The sequence below is a fragment of the Mastomys coucha genome, unplaced genomic scaffold, assembly GCF_008632895.1.
Source record: "Mastomys coucha isolate ucsf_1 unplaced genomic scaffold, UCSF_Mcou_1 pScaffold22, whole genome shotgun sequence".
Classification (NCBI taxonomy): domain Eukaryota; kingdom Metazoa; phylum Chordata; class Mammalia; order Rodentia; family Muridae; genus Mastomys; species Mastomys coucha.
This window is the reverse complement of record NW_022196905.1, coordinates 252,522,890-252,540,504: the sequence shown is the minus strand read 5'-3', so window position 1 is coordinate 252,540,504 and position 17,615 is coordinate 252,522,890. Positions and strand designations below refer to the sequence as shown.

At 43.7% G+C, this 17,615-nt stretch overlaps 1 protein-coding gene across 1 annotated transcript in view; it reads right to left on the bottom strand.

The window, feature by feature from the left end:
- Window positions 1-16,061, bottom strand: part of Vat1l (vesicle amine transport 1 like) — a 168,671-nt gene extending 152,610 nt beyond the window's left edge. The window contains exon 1 of the mRNA XM_031341507.1: window positions 15,709-16,061. Coding sequence (XP_031197367.1) covers window positions 15,709-15,935 — 227 coding nt within the window. The 5' untranslated portion in view covers window positions 15,936-16,061. The remainder of the gene's footprint in view (window positions 1-15,708) is intronic.
- Between the last annotated feature and the right edge of the window lie 1,554 nt (window positions 16,062-17,615).

Here is a 17,615-nt window from a genome sequence, read left to right as displayed (position 1 = left end):
TTGGCTTTTTAAATACACATTTTGATATTCCATGAATGTGAAAATAATTTGCTCTTGGAAGGAAAATTATGTGCAAAGCAAGGATACCTTGTATGTAACTCTCAAGGAATATGTAACACAAGGACAGCCAGAACTGTCTTGAGTGAGTCACAGTATGGAGAAGACACATGTTCAATCAGAGGGTGGAAAGACTGTTTTAAATGGCTCTGCCCCCTTCTTCCTACTTTTCTTGACCACAGTCCCCTTGGAGTCTGGATCCATATACCTGTGCCTGCCCTCTCTAACTACAATTGTTAAGTAAACAAACTTTTACATCCATATGATAAATAAGGAATTCCCCAATCCATCTGATGTTTTTTTCATAACCTACCATTTTCTTATTAAGTAGACAATGGGATTATTGCTCCACCCAGATCCCTCTCTATATAACATGAACAGTGATGATGGATGCTATTTGTAAAGGATATATCTGTATGGGTTCTTTATTGCTACTGTGTCTGGGAAAAGAACTGTATCCTGGTCATCTGTCTAAATTAGTATTCAAGATATACTCCACTGGTATTTTCACCATGTAATAAAATAGCCAAAGAGACATATTGAGAATGTAAATATCCAGAGCCAGTTTTCAACAGACACAGAAAAGCATAGCACAAATAAGGTCTCTTTGATGCCAAGACTAATGCTTTTGACTTGGGAGACTGAGTATTTATCTACTCAACCCCTGGGAGAGGCAGGAGGTATTTGTTCCTATGATAGTTGCTGAAAAGGTTAACATCTTTATGTTCCATGTTGTGTGTTGACCAAGGCAAGAGCTCCAGAAGGGTTCTTGGCAGCAGTTGCTTGTATAGAACATTCATTCTCATCCAATTTAGATTCAACAGATCCTCTGTGTTTTGGGGGTTGGCTAGGCAATGATGTTACGACAGTGACAGTGACATCTGTACCTCCCAGGAGTTCAGAGCTCAGCAAAATAAATGACTACACAGTGTGACAATTCCACAAGAGGCTGCTATACAAGGGTCACAGCCAGCATGGAGAAAGTAGCTATTAACTTGTCTCATTGAGGTTGGGTGCTTCTCAAATGAAAGAATTGGTTGGATGTGCTTTTACATCCATTTTTCAAACCCTCCGGCTCTAACCCACCTCTCCACGGAGAGGAAAAGGGTTCAGCACGACCCTAGTTTGCTTTCTTCATAAAGCTATCAAGGGCACAGGAGTCCCAAAGACAAACCGTCCACTGTTGCTATAGTAGGACAGTTATTTCCCAGGACATTGCTACCGATTTCAAGATGTATAAGAAAACTATTGTTTCAATAGGACAAATGGAGAGAGGTAAAAACTAGCATGCTTATGTCTATGTCATCCTAGGGTAATGGGAGCAGCCTCTATCTAAGTTAGCTAATATGGTAACCACTGAACACACATCCAGATACCAAACACTTAAAATGTGGTCACTGTGGCTGAATACAGTAGTCACTTTTATGGTTGATGTGACCAAATACCCAACATAAGTTAGGAGAAGGAATGTTTTTTTTTTGGGGGGGGTCATATTTATGACACTCAGTCCCTCGTCTCACTCCATTGAGTCTGGATGTGTTGTGAAACAGGCTAGCACAGTGCTGGGAACATGGAGAAGGGGGTTGTTCACTTCATGGTACATAGGAAGCAGGGCAGCAAGGAACTGGGAACTAAACACAGCATCTAACAGGCCCGCTTTCTCCATCTAGGTCCTACCCATTAGAGTTTCCAGAATGTCCTAAAACAGTGCCAGCAGCTAAGGACCAAGTGTTCAACACATGAGCCTATGGGGGGGGGGAGGTATTTCAAATTCAAACCATAGCATTAAGGAACTGAATTTCAAATGTTGTGTTATTAATATTTAAGTGTGATTAGCTTAAAAAGGAGATGGTAGCAGGATCATGATGCTTCTACCTTCCCCATAGATAATTAACAACTCCAGAAGTCTGTCTTTCAAACATGCTTAGTACAGGGTACATCAAAGGATGGCAAACAATATTTCTTCCACTGGAGACTCAAACAGGAAATCATCTGAGAGTTTCCAGCTTCTCCCTTTCCTTCCCTTCTCTTTATCCCTCTGCTCTGCTTGGCTGGCAGCTTAGGCTGTACACTAGTGTAACGGGAAGAGGGAGAACCAGGTAAATCAAAGGCTTGCTGAATTGAAGTGTTCTGGAAAGAGTAAAGATTTACCCCCTGGAAAGTGGAAGGAGGAAGGTGAGCAAAGATAAATATAGAAGACCAGAGAGTAAGGACAGAGTTTAGAATCTGGCAGAGAGGCCAGGGAAATGGCTCAGCTGTTAAAGAGCTTGCCACACAAGCATGTAGGCCGTATCTCAGATCCTTGGCACCCATGTGGAGAACTGAGTATAGCTATACTCAATTCTTGCAATACAGTATTGGGGAGGCAGACAGGAGTGGGATGAAACTTGCTGGTTAGCCAGTCTAACTGAATTGGGGAGCTCTAGGCTCAATAAAAGACCCTGTCTCAAAACAAAGGAATGAATGAGTGAATAAATGAATGAATGACTAAATAAGGTGGAGAGTAAAAGAGGAAGACACTGTCCAAAGCTCTGGTATCCATGAGTAGTCGTGGACACACACACACACACACACAGAGAGAGAGAGAGAGAGAGAGAGAGAGAGAGAGAGAGAGAGAGAGAGAGAGAGAGAGAGAGAGAGCAGACAATAACTGCCCAGATAATATGACAGAGTTTAGACCTGAGCCAGGTGGGAAAACAGCTTGATTGGTAACAAATCAAACCCTGATACATTATAGCTGTCTTCATCCACCCCTAGATTCTCCTACCCCGTTTTCTCATTCTCATTTCCCCCCCAGAGGGCACAGGTGTTTTTCAAGGAAATTAATACACAATGCACAGTGCCATGCAGATACTTTGTGTCCTGAATTTGTATGAACTCTTGGGAGACTCTCATTTCATTCTCCATAGCTCCCTTTTTCCTCCCTAAGAGTTATTAGTTCTCATCTTTGGTGGGAGAAGAAAAACAGGCCTTGGGTAGGAGGAGGGAGGGAGGGAAGGAGGAAGGGAAGAGAGCAGAGATAATCTGAAGAAAGCAGGAGGATCTGGGGGTGTCAACAGGAAAATACTATTTTTCAAGCCCTTTCTCAAGCTCCTTTCTCTAATGGACCCAGATTTGTTTTCTAGAGGATGCTGGGTTGACACAGCTTCTCCGATATGTTTCAAATCTGGTAATTACCCAGGAGAGAACAAGCCCAGCTACACTGAAGAATGGAAAAAAAAGAATGTGACTAGGAAGGGAAGAGCAAACTGCCCAAGGAAGGAGCCAAGTGCCACTGGTTGAGGACACAGGCCTTGCTACTTGGAGGGAGGGGGGAGGAAGGAGGATGGTGACAATGGCCTTTGCAGTTTATCTCCTCTTGTCCCAGAGGTGCTGGCTGTTCCCCAGGTCAGATCAAGAAGGCTCTGCAAACTGAAGCTGCTGTTTCGGGAAGTAGAAAGCCACATCAATGCCTGCAGGAAGCATTCTCCAGTCCCAACTGCAAGGTTGAGTCAGAGTGTATGACAAACCCCCAAACGGAACAATTTTAGTGAGTTTTGCTGGGAGGATAAAAAGAATCCAATTACAAAATCACTCAGACCAATCATACGAATGGTGGTCTTAATAGCTCTCCATTAGCTGACTGAACTACGGTAGCACAGATAAATGCAAAAGCAATTCTCTTTGATCCTACGCAAGGCCTGTTTTTTTTTTTTCTCTCACCAAAGACAAGAATTAATAACTGTTAGGGAGGAAAAAGGGAGCTATGGAGAATGTAGTGAGAGTCTCCCAAGAGTTCACACAAATTCAGGACACAAACTATCTGCATGGCACTGTGCATTGTGTATCAATTTCCTTGAAAATCAACTGTGTCCTCTAAGGCGGGGGTAGGGAAGTGGGGGGATATGAAAAAGGGGTGGGAGAATCTAGGCATCGATGAAGACAGCTATAATGTACCAATATTGGATTTGTTACCAATCAAGCTGTTTTCCCACCTGGCTCAGGTCTAAACTCTGTCTTATTATCTGGGCGGTTATAACCCAGATAGTTCTTTCGCGGTGCTGAGGTTCAAACTCAGGGTCTTGTACACACTGAGCAAGCATTCTACCATTGACCTAAGCTACATCCTTAGCTCAGATCTTGATACAATTCATTCACCTCTCTGATTCCATTTCTTCATCTGGTGTCCTAGAGATAACTACAGGACCCTTAGAATAATGTCTGTAACACAAAAGAAGGCTTCCATGAGGGTTACTATGATATGGATAATGGTATAATAATAATAATAATAATAATAATAATAATAATAATAATAATAATAATAATAAATGAATGAATGAGAGAATGACATAAAGGAAATAATGATAGCATCCTTATGTTATCATCAAACCATGAGAATATGACTGTAGGTAGAGTGAACACAAGATAGATGTATAATATGGATGCTTCAGGAGCGATGGGGGCCAAAAAGGATGACAGAAAAGGGTCATAATTAAAAGGGTAAAACAGTAGAACCATATTCTTAGCACCCACACAGCAGCCCATAGGAAACACTTCCAACTACTTGAATATTGAGGAGAGGGTGTTGGGAGCTAATGCATGACAAAGAAAGGTGTGAACAGAGTCACGGAAGTACAGTTTCTTTCTAAATTCTGTGGCTGATACACAGGCTTTGAGGGATGTCTGAGTGAGTGCCCCTAGAATAACAGTTATCAGAGACAGCCCCCAGCTTCTCAGACAGCCCTGGCCTCCAGCACTTGGTGGAAACAGAGGTCAATAGGGAGAAAATTACAGAGTATCCTCAGAGCTCAGAGCCCCACACTTCCCAGCCCAGAGAAGGTGGTTATTAGAGATCAGAGAAGTAACTCTAGGTTCCACAATCACACGGTGTGTTAAAAAGAAATAAAATTCTCTGAAAATGTATTTCCTCTGGGGTTCATCCATTCCTTACTGAAAGATCCACCAGCTGCAGTTGTTTGAAGAGATGACTTTTCTTGTTGGGTAAAGATGCATGTTTCTTAGTGAGGGAAATTTAAAGCTACATCTATCCTGAGTGGCCACTGGCTATGTTACAATAGCCTTAATTATTACCTGCACGGCCAATCATTTATTTATCTATCCTGTGAATATTTATTGAATGTCTATTTTAACCCAGTCCACACCTGGTATATACTCATTCATTGGTGATGTTAGAATTTCCAAGATTATGAAATACATATGAAAAACTTTATTCTATATTATTTAATAACCTTGAAATAAGAAACATAAGATCCTAAAAAGGAAATGAACAGGGCTACAGTTCCAGCCCTTGCTCTGGTCTCCAATCTTTTTTGGATAAGAGTCTTTCCTACCTGGGCATGGTGGTATGTACCTGCAATCCCAACACTTAGGAAATTAAGACTGTTGAGTGTGAAGCCAGACTGGCCCATCAGTGAGTTCAAGGCCAGACTGTGTAACTCAGTGACATCTTGACTTGGAAAACAGAGAGGGGAGAGAAGGGTGGGGAAGGGCTGGAGAAGAACTGTCTATGCACAGAGATGGCTGCCATTATAATCAGTCCAGTGTGGTTCTTTTCTTTCTCTTTAAAAATAAACTTTTATTTTCTGAGATTATAATTACATCATTTACCCTCCCATTTCCTTCCTCCAAATCCTCCCATGTGCCCCTCCTTACTTTTTCAAATTCATAGCCTCTTCTTAAAATTAGCTGTATACACACACACACACACACACACATACACTCCCTAAATACATCAGTACAACCTGCTTCATTTGAATATCTTTTACACACACACACACATGCTCGCACACACTCTCCCTCAATACATAATAACACCCTGCTCAGTTTGTATATTTTTTGTAGTTCTTACCCATATCATTTGATCATTGTTCTCTGTTGATTTTGGAGTATCTATTCCTTCACACACAATACACTCACACACAGGGTGCACATATAACATTCACACAAGCATGTCTGCATGCCAGCTCCCCCTCCCACACACACGCACAAACATTCCAAGTGGGCTGTTAATCCCACAGTTGTATTATTTTAGGCCAGTGTAGGAGAGAACAGGACAAATACAGTCTAAGGTCTTTATTCCTTTGGGGACTTGGGAGAGAGAGCGAGAGAAATCTAGAGGCTGCTAAACAATGACCAATCAAATTCTTTCCTAGCTACATGAAAATCAGAAGAAAAACATGTTTTGTTGTATGGAGGCTTGTTAAAACCTGTACAAGGCAGCCAAAGCCAGAGATTGATACCTTCTTCAGTCTCAAGATGGAGAGTCACTGTAGGAGCTGGCTAGAGCAAGGACATGTCACAATGGTCAGCTGAGAAGTGGCAAAAGCTGAGGTCAGGGAGGTACAGGATGCTGGTCCCTCTGAAGGCTTCGAAGCTTGGTTTAGGTCCTGGTACACTAAGGAGCACAATTTATCTGAATTCTACTTCTTCTGCTCTTTCTTTAAGAATCAGCCTTGGTGTATCCTTCCAAGTCTTCTCTAGATCTTGGGTTACTGCAAACTTTTGGGGAGACATGTAGGGGCTGAATGGTGGGATCCCTCCAGAAAATCTTATGAGGGAGGGGCTAGGGAAGCAGCTCAATGATAAAGTACTTGCCAAGCATGCACAGGGTCCCAGGTTCTATCCCTCAGACTACACACAGGAAGAAGTTTTGTGGAGTACTGGAGACCTTCTCATGTTTCTTTGTATCTCTTCCACACCAGCAACGTCTTTTGGACATATAACATGTGCCGCAGATACCATTAATTCAACAAACATTTAATACACCATTATCACCACTAGGTACTTTAGGTCCACTTCCTTTCTGTGTATGTATGTATATATGTCCACTACCTTTCTGTGTCTATACATATGTGTGGGTATATTATGGGTGTCCGTATGAGATGTGTAAGTGCATATGTGGATAGATAACCACATCTGTGCTTCTGTGAGAGGAAACCAGAAATCAACCTGGGTTACCAGTCCCCAGAAGTTGCCCATCCACTTTATTTCTTGTTTTTATATTGTTCTGTTATCCTCTTGTTTGAGAAAGTCTCTCACTAGGACCTTGGGCTCATCAAGTAGGCTACAGTGGTTGGCCATTGAATCTTGAGGATCTCCCTGTCTCTACCTCTTTGATGCTGAGATTATAACTGTATACCACCACACTTGGCTTTTTATATGGGAGCTGGGCACTGAATTCAGGTCCTTACACTTGGGCTTGCAAGCACTTTACCAACTGAACCATTCCCAAAGTCCCCATTATCTATTTTTATCCTTACACAAAAACCTTATCCCATTGGTGCTATTATGCCTATATTCATATGAAAAATTTGAGGCTGCTTCTCATAATTATACAAGTTTCTAAGATGATCAGACACATGGTTTATATGCATGCCCACTTCACTTCAAACACAACACAAGCCTTGCACATGATGCCATTCCAAGATATGAATCATTATGCTTCCTTGCACAGGAAATAACTACCTTGCATTGAGCTCTGGGGACCATATTCATTTAGAGAAGTCGAGAGTAACAAGACCTGATGCTTTAGCTTGCTAAGTGGGTTTTGTTGGGGAATGTGCTATTTGGCATTCCCTGCTCCCAGCCAGTATTGAAGATGAGACTAGATGAAGGAAGATTCATGGGTCACTGGCAAAAGAAGATTAAAGGCAGAAGCTGACTACATGCTCTTATGAAGAAAATATCACATTCAAGGATGGAGCAGCACTTTCTACGGGAGCATTGATGCCATTCCCTGCGCCTTCAAACATAAAACTCACTCATTTCAATGCCATGACTCGGGCCAATTTCCTGTATGAGATCACACACGGAGGAACTAATTTGAGATTACATGCCTGTTGCCCTTTCCTATGAAGAGTCTCTTCTGGCTCTAATTAAACTTTTTCTTCTATGACAAATGCCAAGATGTCAAAAGGATTCATCTTAGGAAAGAGAAATGCTAGGAACTTGGGGGTACAAATTCCTGTACCTAGGTGAGCTTTGTTGTTAGCACTGGATGTCACTGATGGATCTGAAGGTTATGGGATTTGGAATCCTTTGAATTATAGTGAAACAAACACCAACTGATGGATTATCCATGCATATTCAACTGTCAAAGAATCTGTGCCACTACCCATGGATGCTATGCAGGGGCTGGTGTGACGGTAGTAATAGAACAATGTTATAGAGAATAGAATAGTCTATCCCCAACCATAGGAATAAAAATCAAAAGCAAACTCCCTGTTCCTTGTTGCCAATGTGGTTCAGAACCAAGAGATTGTAATTCAAACCTGAGAGTCTCAGAAAGGAAAATGATCTTTATTGAGCACCTATTACAGGCAAAATATTTTGGGAGCTGTTATAGTTTGAATGTGAAATGTATCCCCAAAGCCTCATGTGTTTGAGCACTTGGTCCATGCTAGTAGTGCTGTGTGGGAATGTTGTCAAGCCTTCAGGAGGTAGAGACTTGCATGCAAAAATGGGTGGGGCGCTAGGAGTAAGTCTTAAGGTTTTATATCATAACCTCCATTCATTCTCTCTTTGCTTACTGCCAATGTAACATGAGCAGCTGGCCTCCTGAGCCTACCGCCATGCATTTCCCCACCAGGATGGAAGGTATCCCCTCAAACTGTAAGCCAGAAAAACATTTCTTCCTTAATTTGCTTGTCATTGGGTATTTGATCCCAGCAATGAGAAAATTAACTTAAAACAAGGGCTTTCATAGACTCTTCCAATCATCACAATGCCTAATATCAGGCATTGTTACTAGGATGAGTTACAAGTGCTATTTGCATAGGATCAAACAGCCACAGTGAGACAGAGGTAGGATCAGAACCCAAATCCACAAGTTTCCCAATATTTCTACCTAACTTCTGAATTCCCAGTTTCTTCTGAAAAACATGGTTGTTAATGCCTGGGATACCATCCTTCCAGAGTTAGGAGGATAAGATTTAAAAAATGATGTGCCTAAAGTACCTTGATCAAACAAGTGTGCTTTAAGGGGGGACATGGTGGGCATAACCGTCTACCATCATTCCTTGTGCCCATAATGAAGCACCTTTGGTTTCTGATTAGTCTCTCTCCCATTGAGCTCTGGCTGCTGTCTATGGGAACCTACTACATGTTCATTTTGTATGTAAGGCAAGAGCTAAGCTCATGCTCAAACACACATGTCTAACAAAAAGGAAAGCAAGATACTCATTAAGGCTGCCTGGAACCAAAGCCCAGGCACTTCCTATGGGCAAAACTGATTCTTGCCCATAGCTTGCTTTCCTACCAAAGAGGGTTGACCAACCATCTCCAGCTATATTTTCTAAAGGGTGAATAAATGAATTGATAACTTCTCCTTTAAACCCAGAGCTTCATGGATGCTACTCAAATGTTCTACCACTGAAATACTTCCTTAGTTTAGAACAATCTCTTTCTGAGTGGATTCATTGTTACTTTCTTTTGATCTTACACTACTTGTAATTCCATAACATTGACTCCAAGAAAGTTTAAGGACATACCTGATACTGGAATGTAATCACAATTATGGCTTTAGTGACTTTCAGCAAATTAAAACATTCTAAATGGCATTGTTAAGCTAATTGAAATTGACTTTGTTTTTATTTTAGTGAAACTCTTTCCACTTGGATGAATCCTGTACCACATAAAATATGACTACAAATTTTAATTCCTCAGTCTTGTTGGCTGTCCACTATAAATTCTTCCAGCTACTGCTTCTGTTATTGGGGTCATGCTTTGATGGCCATTCCTGGTTTTATCATAATGGAAAAAGCTGGAGGAAGAGAGGAATGTATGTGATTCTGAGAGAGGAAGGAAGAGGAAGGATGGAATGAGTCGAGATTAAAATACTCTCAAAGGGACAAGATGGTTCCCTATGGTTAAAATGATGGGGCTGAATGTAATAGAAGAGCCACTGTGTTACAGGTTAGATCTTAAATGTGTCCCCTAGGTTCACACACCTTTTGAATATGTGGTCTCTAGCTGATGGGATTATTTTGGGAAATTGTGGAACCTTTGGGACCCGTGCATGACTGTTTGAGGTGGGTCACTGAAACCAGTGTAGGTTTTCAGGATTATAACCTGACCTCATTTCTAAGCTCTCTGCTTCCTGATCCATTATTGTGCAAGCCAGCAGCAGCTGTAAGTTCCTACCACCATGGAGTGAGTCTCTCCAGGCACCATGCCTGTTTGCCATGATGGACTGTTTTCTCCAAACTGTGAGCCAAAATAAACCTTTCTTCTTTTAAGCTGCTTTTGTCAGGCATTTGGTCTCAGGGGTAAGAAAAGATGCATGCCAATTTTGGGTTCCTTCCTAGTCAAGGTGTTGGGATATCTAAACTGGGTAAGATGGCACACATTCCAACTTTGGAGGGCTGAAGCAGGGGGATTGCAAGTTCCAAGGCAATGCCTACTGAGACCTTGTCTCAAGACAGAGCAAAACAAAAACAACCAAAGAATTTCCATCTTATTATTGGACAAACAGAAGCTATCCCTGTCCCCAGCCCTCATTAGCAAGGATATAGGTGATAAGGAAGCAAGAGCTTCAGTGGAGGAGGGCAGAGTGACCCCTGAGCTGGCAGCAGAGTCTGCTCATTATGAGTCATCACAGAGGCACAGAGTCACCCTTTCATGTCAAATCCAGCTCCCTTCATTCAACGCAGAAGAACCCAGAGCACTGTAGCCCAATTTCCATGCCAGAGCACCTTTCAAGTTGGGCACTCAGAGTTCTGAGCATAATTTCTCAATTTTATGAGCAGCTGTGTCATTGAACCTCCCAGACTCCAACTACTTACTTGAACAGACTCAGAGCACATCACCAGCCATACTTCATCCCATCAACCTCATTATCGACAGTTTAATGTTATACTGATTCAGGACAGCTTGTTTTCAACTTGTCAGTGTTTGCAATGTGGCCCGTTAAACAAGGGGAGTAAAGGAAAAAAAAAAAGATTCTATTACCCTGAGCGGTTCCAAGGTTTAATGAGCATGAGTGTTCTTTATCAACAGTCTCAATAACTCTATCCTCAAAGAAGATTATACCTCAGAAGCACAGAGGAAACGGAAGTGACGCAAATACAAATTGACATCTCAGGACAGACATTAAGCAATTTTGAGTCTTGTCAGTTCTGTGTTGAATGGATAAAAATCATCCATGGAGCTCTCTCTGCATTACTCATCACTGGGTCTGCCTGCCTCTCTGTCTTGTTCTTTACTTTTAGCATTATGATCTCCTAATCTCTGGCTCCCAAATGTAAAGCATTCAGGAACAATATGGACTTGTTTTGTTTTTGTTTTTTTTTATCTTTCTTCCACTTGGAAGTCTGAAGTCCTGACAAGTCTTTCTTAGAACAGAGTTAGTGATATTGACCTTGTGGATCTATAGAAGTACTCAACTTCTAGCTCATAACAAGTTTTCAGCAAGTGGTCATTCTTCCCCTGCCTCCTACATACCCTTATGACATATTAGAACTCTACCTATCTGCTGGCTTGCTTCTGGTGTGGCCTGCCCTCAGCCCATTTTTAGGTCAGCCAATGGGGCTCTGAGTAGCCTGAGTCATTTTTCATCCAATTGGTCTCCTTCCAGCAGTTTCATATGGCCTCTTGCTGTAAATCACTCTGGGAAAATAAATGTCCCCTAGCCATTAGTGACTTTCCACCACAAGCCAATTTGAGCCACAAACTAGACAAGGCTTGTTAATGGCCACTTAAATACATTCCTACAGCCCAACCTGGAGACTTTCAGCCAGCTTCAAACCTCAACTGCTTGTGTTCAAAAGATGTGATGGGAACAAGGTCATGGGTCATCAGACCCTTATCAGGTACCACAACCCCTGGTTTGTCTAGGATCTTTCTGATTTGCCACTGTTATCCCGGTGTAATTATCAATCATTTCCCTTTCAAAACCACTCAAGCTTGAATGACAAGACTCTATAAGGCAGTGATGGTAACAAAAAATAATTGTTTAGATAGTAAGTCATTTATTAACCATTAGTTGCATGGAAAGGTCTTGTGTGTCTTACCTCATTTCAATGGCACTAGAGTACTAATAAAAGAGCCATCGCCATTATCCTCAGTTTGCAGGCCAGACGACCGAGGTTTAGGGTAGCTAATCAGCAAAGCCAACCAAAGAGTGAGAATGTACTTCATCCAGATACCTTCTGGGGATGTTGGCTACTTATAATTGCCTAGAAAACTGTATCCTGTTGTAGGAACACTTCTGCTTAGGAGAGCCCATGTTCCCACTAGCAGCCCAGCAGGTGACCAAAGGGCTTCTACTCTTTCTTGCTCCTTCAAGGAACTGACTCTGCAGAGGGATCCAACTGAGACTATACCCTTGTTTAGCACTCTCTCCCTGGCCTATTTGCATTGCTCTCTTCTCCCTGAAAGGCCTTTCTTAGTAAACTGCTTGCCAAAGGCTCCCTGTACCAGTTTCTAGGTCAGGTAGCCTGGCCCATGGTATCCAGTTAGCAAGGACACAGAGGCAAGAACTGAGGCTCAAACATATATCCAGATCCACCTTTCCACCTTTTTTCAAAGGCCACACAGACACACACACACACTCATGCACACACTCATTTGCTCCGTGGGCACTCAAACCTACTGTTATATAGCTCATTCAATGCAGAATTTGTGAAATCGTTTTTCATCAGCTGACATTTTTTTAGAGGGTAGAACCCTCTGTCTTTCCAACTCTACAGGGCCAAACAGGCAGTGGCTCTTTCTAAGCTGCACTTGAACACACATATAATTACCATAGGAACCATAATACTCTGAGAATGACCAAAGAGGCCCCCTTAGCTATGCATAAGCACAATGGGTCCATATATATTAAAGCAACAATGGACACAGCCACAGACATCACAGTCTAGAGAGGCAAAACACATCTGTGGTGTTTCTGAGGGTCACAAGCAGAATAGAAGGGAAAGAGTAGAAGCCCCGAGGACATGCAAATACACATCCTAACTACTGGTTGTACAATATATTTGACAAGTCACCCAATGTCCCTAATGCTCAATTTGTTCTGTAAGAAAAATACCTGCCCAATCAATCCACAAGTTATAGGGTCAATGAGATAAAATGACATTTTTTCCTGCTCCTTCTTGTCCACTTTTATAATCCCAGAGTCACTAACTTGAGCCCTTGTTCTAGGTCTAATAGTAGTTCAGATGTGCTGTGTTTTGTTTCTAAGCAAAAAGGACATTCCATCTGATGATAAAAGGTTTCCATTAAAAACAGAGAGCAGATAAAAGGAGGACCTTCAGCTGCAAGGCCCCAGTTGATTCATAAAAACATGGAATGAGTCATGTTGCCTCTCAAGGCAGGAACTTATAATCAATGGGACTCTTTGACCAACCAATCCCAGCCCAGTGAAGGATGACAGGCTCTGTGGGCCATCCCCACAAGCTACGCCAATGCTGCTGCCTTGCAAACTGATTAATTCTGCTTCTCACTTGGTAAAAGAAAAACTCAATCTGAGCTCACTGCCATACTATATTCCCAGTACAGACCAGGTCTCTGTGGCTTTTTGAATAAGCAGGGCTCCTATAGAGGTGTGTGTGTGTGTATGTGTGTGGGTGTGTGTGTATGTATGTGTGTATACGTGTGTACACACATGTGTACATACACATTTTTAGGCTCCATTAAAGAACATGCTTGTATGCCAGTCTTTGAAAATCACCTCCTTGCCTCCTCACTTTTATCTTGAAATTATTTCAAAACATCCCTGCCCCTATAGGCATTTTCTGGAAGTTAGCATGAAGCTACAAAATACAGAAAGCTGAAAAATACAGACTGGTTTGTACTATACATGAAGCTCAATATTTTGAAACTGTGGCCCTAACAGTTATTCTTGGAATATGTATTCAAGAGTCCCAGACCTCCATAAGTCAGTCATTCTCTCTCTCTTTCTATCTCTCTCTCTGTCTCTCTCTGTCTCTCTCTCTCCTCCCCTCTCTCACATACACATACACACACTTGTGTATAAATGTGTATACATAGGAGCATAACATTTTTGATGAGGTGGTTAAGGAAGGAAAGTTATCCATATATGGTTATTATACTAGGTTGATGGTCTTCTATCAGCAAATAAAGAAAAATGATGACCCACACCCCTTCCATCTGAACTACCCCCTCAATCCAGTAACCTGTCACCACTTACTTAGCGGCCAGCTGTGTTGTATGCTGGCGATATACTGATGAATGGGGTGGGTAAAACCTCTGCCTGCTGGGACCAATCACCCTGGCTTCCTAAGAGTTAATGAAAAGAACAGTACTGGATCCCCAGATTGCCTAAATGCTTCCCATTTTACCCTGAAATCCTCCCCCCTCCCCGTCCCAGAAACCTCAGAACATTGTTTAATGTCAAGAAGGACCGGTTTCATATATGAAGAACTAACCATGGATCAGTGCTCGCTGCTCTCACCAGCTGCCTCCTGATCTGGCAAATAAAACCCACCTGCTGTCAAGGTGGTGCAGGGGCCAAAAGGAGCTCTTTGCATTTTCCCTGCCTTCAGTTCAGGTTGTAGAGGCTGGCTTTCTTTCCAGATCTGTCCTAGGCAGGTTTGAGTATCCTGCTATTTCTAAGAAGTAGAAACACCAGAGGCTTAGGATATCCAGCCAACAAGATTCATAGGATATTCAGCCAACAAGATTCATGGCTACTAGAGAATGCTGGGTCCAGCGAGCAGCTCCATCAGTCTGCACCCACCTAGACTGGGAGTGCAGGGAGAGACAAGCTTTCTCACTTACACACTACTAGGGAAATTTTTACTGGTCTAGGCACGTTTCCCCAGAAATGAGAATAGTGGACCTCTTAGAGTATGGGCTCCTTCTGAGGCCAGCACAGGAGTTCCTGACGGGGCTTTCCCAGCCGCGAGGAAAGCAGAAGATGCAGTGGAGGAGAGAGGGCGGCATCCCTGGCCTCACCTTTCACCCAGCTTAGAGGCTGGGGATTTAACCCTCTTCATTCTCAGTTCCTTCTCTCAAGTAAGTACTGGGAAGGAAATGGATAAGGGGAAGCGTTCTGTCCTCAGCCCAATTTGGATGCATAGAGGTGAAAGGGGAGATCAAGTGTCAAGTGGCAGCCAGACCACTTACTGGCAGCTCAGCGATCTTGGCACATCATTTATTTCCCCTGAGCCTCCGTTTTTCTCACCTCTAAAGCTAGGTATCCGACTTACTGGGTCTCCGGAAGTATTAAACGGGATCGTATATGTAAAACTCCAGAAAAAAGAAAAGAAAAGAAAAGAAAGAAAAAGAAAACTAGCACCGGGAACTACGTGTATATACACGGCGATTGCTATTTTTTAAAACCACGCTAACGATCAAGTCCCACCCTTAGGTCCCTCCCAGTATTAGCAGCTGAGTTGTCCTACAAGAGGAGCACAAGGCAATTTTCCAGACCTCAAGTCCTAGGCGCCACTATCCTTCCTGTCACCCTACATCTGATGTGGGGAAAAGGACCACCTCTGAGCATCCTCCCCAGGTTCCCGTGGCTTGGGCTACCTGGGAGGTTCTGAGAGCCAAGTGTGAATGCAGAGAGGGTGCTAGTTGACTGTGGGTGCTGGGTCCCTGGGCAGCATCCCCAATCTAGGCTCTCCCACCCACTGCCGGTGCGCCCAGCGCGGAAAAGAGAGAAAAACCAAAAAGTCGGGGATACTGGACCAGGCTTTGACGCGGATCTTGAGCTCGCCGTCCTGTGGCTCAGGCATGGCCTTTCTGGAGAGCCTCAGCTTGTTGAGCCCGCCGAAGCCGGCCAGCACCACAGCGCGCATCTCCTGGGCATCCCCGAGACGGTGGGAGCCGTCGCCGCCCTCAGCAGGCTCCTTGCTGGTCTCCTTCTCGATCATCTGTTCGGTCTCCTCCGCCTTCTCTACGCCTTCCTTGGCCATGGCGCGCGAGGGGCCGCGGAGCGCACAGGCTGCGGTTTTAAAGGGGGCCGGGGCTGCTCTCCCGCGGGTTCCTCCTGTTGAATGTGGGATGCTCTTCAGTGCAATGGCTGCAACCTCTGTGAGCGGAGCCGCGGTCCACCGCCTCCGCCGTAATCCTCAGAGGAGCCGCGCCCTAGCGCCCCACCCCCACCCCTCCCTCATATTTCCTCCTACTTACCCAAACCAAATCTCAAATCCACCTTTTGTGCTGGTCCTAAATCAGGTTATTTGTCTCAACCTTAAAGACAGATTTCTCCAAGATGCTTGAATACAAACACAGCAGGAACGGTCCGCTGGATACTCCAACCTCTCCGTGGGCCAAATACTTGGGTATTTACGGCACAGACTCTGGCGCCTTGAAATGGACAGAGACGAATGTCTGGGCCTGGAGGATGCTGCTGCGAGAGACAAGGTTGCCTCTTCTCCCGCGGGTAGGCAGGGGTGGGAGGGATAGCTGGGAAATTGGGCTGTTTCCCATCTGCTGGTTCTGAGTGGAGCGGCAGGGAGGTGCGGGAAGTTAAAGACCTATCCCAAGCAAGGCTCCAAAGAGCCAGGTCCAGTCTTTTCCCTCTGTACCCACCCTCCTTGTCACCAGGGATGCTCTTTCTGGACTTGTGTGGCTTCCTTATGACAGCTAGTTCTCAGAACCTATGCTTTTTTTCTAGCAAAGAGGCTTCCAGAACAGGTCTGTTTCCTGCTGGGACCTCCAGAAAACCAAGTACCTCCTGGCCAACTCTCCTTCTCCCCCCTCTCCTCTCCCCCTCCCCCTCCCTCTTCCTCCCTTCTTCACTCCCCCACCTGCCTTTCCTTTTGCAAGTTTACAGAAAAACTTGTACTTTCCCCAGCAGTATTTGGTGACAACAGCTGTAGTAAGGATGCTGAGGTCAGAGAGAAAACCTGTCTCAAAAAAAATGTAAACAAGAATTTAAAATTGCCAGGCACAGGGGTGCAATGCCTTTAATTCCAAAATTCCACCACTGAGGAGGCAGAGAGAGATGAATTTCTTGTGAATTTGACGGTAGCCTAGTCTACATAATAGTTCTAGGGTGACCAGGGCTACATAGTAAGACCCTATCTCAAAAAACAAAAATAATAACAAAAACTACAGATGCAATCCAATCATTTCCATCATGTATATATTCTGGTTCTTAAAAAAAAAAAAGTCATTTGTGCTGTCTTAAAAGATGAGATAGGAGTTGCCTTGTGCAAGTTTAAGATCCAATTTCTCAGCAGGTACATGTTTCAGTTTAGGCAGCGTCCATCCTTAAGGTCTCGGGTGACATTTACCCTTCCTGAGCCCCAATGCCAATATCCAGTGTCCTAGTCGGAGACACTATTGCTGTGATGAAATACTGTGGCCAAGGCAACCCGAATCAAGTCAGGGCAGGAACTCAATCAGGGTAGGAACCTGGAGGCAGGAGCTGATGCAGAGGCCAGGAAGAACTGTTGCTTACATTGCTGCTTACCTTGTACCTCATGGCTTGCTTAGCTTGCTTTCTTATAGAAGCCAGGACCACCAGCCCAGGGATGGCACCACCCACAATGGGCTGGAACTTCCCTCATCAATCATTTATTTAGATGATGGCTTACAGCCAGATCTTATGAAGGCATCCTCTCAGTTGAGGCTTTGTTGTCAGATAG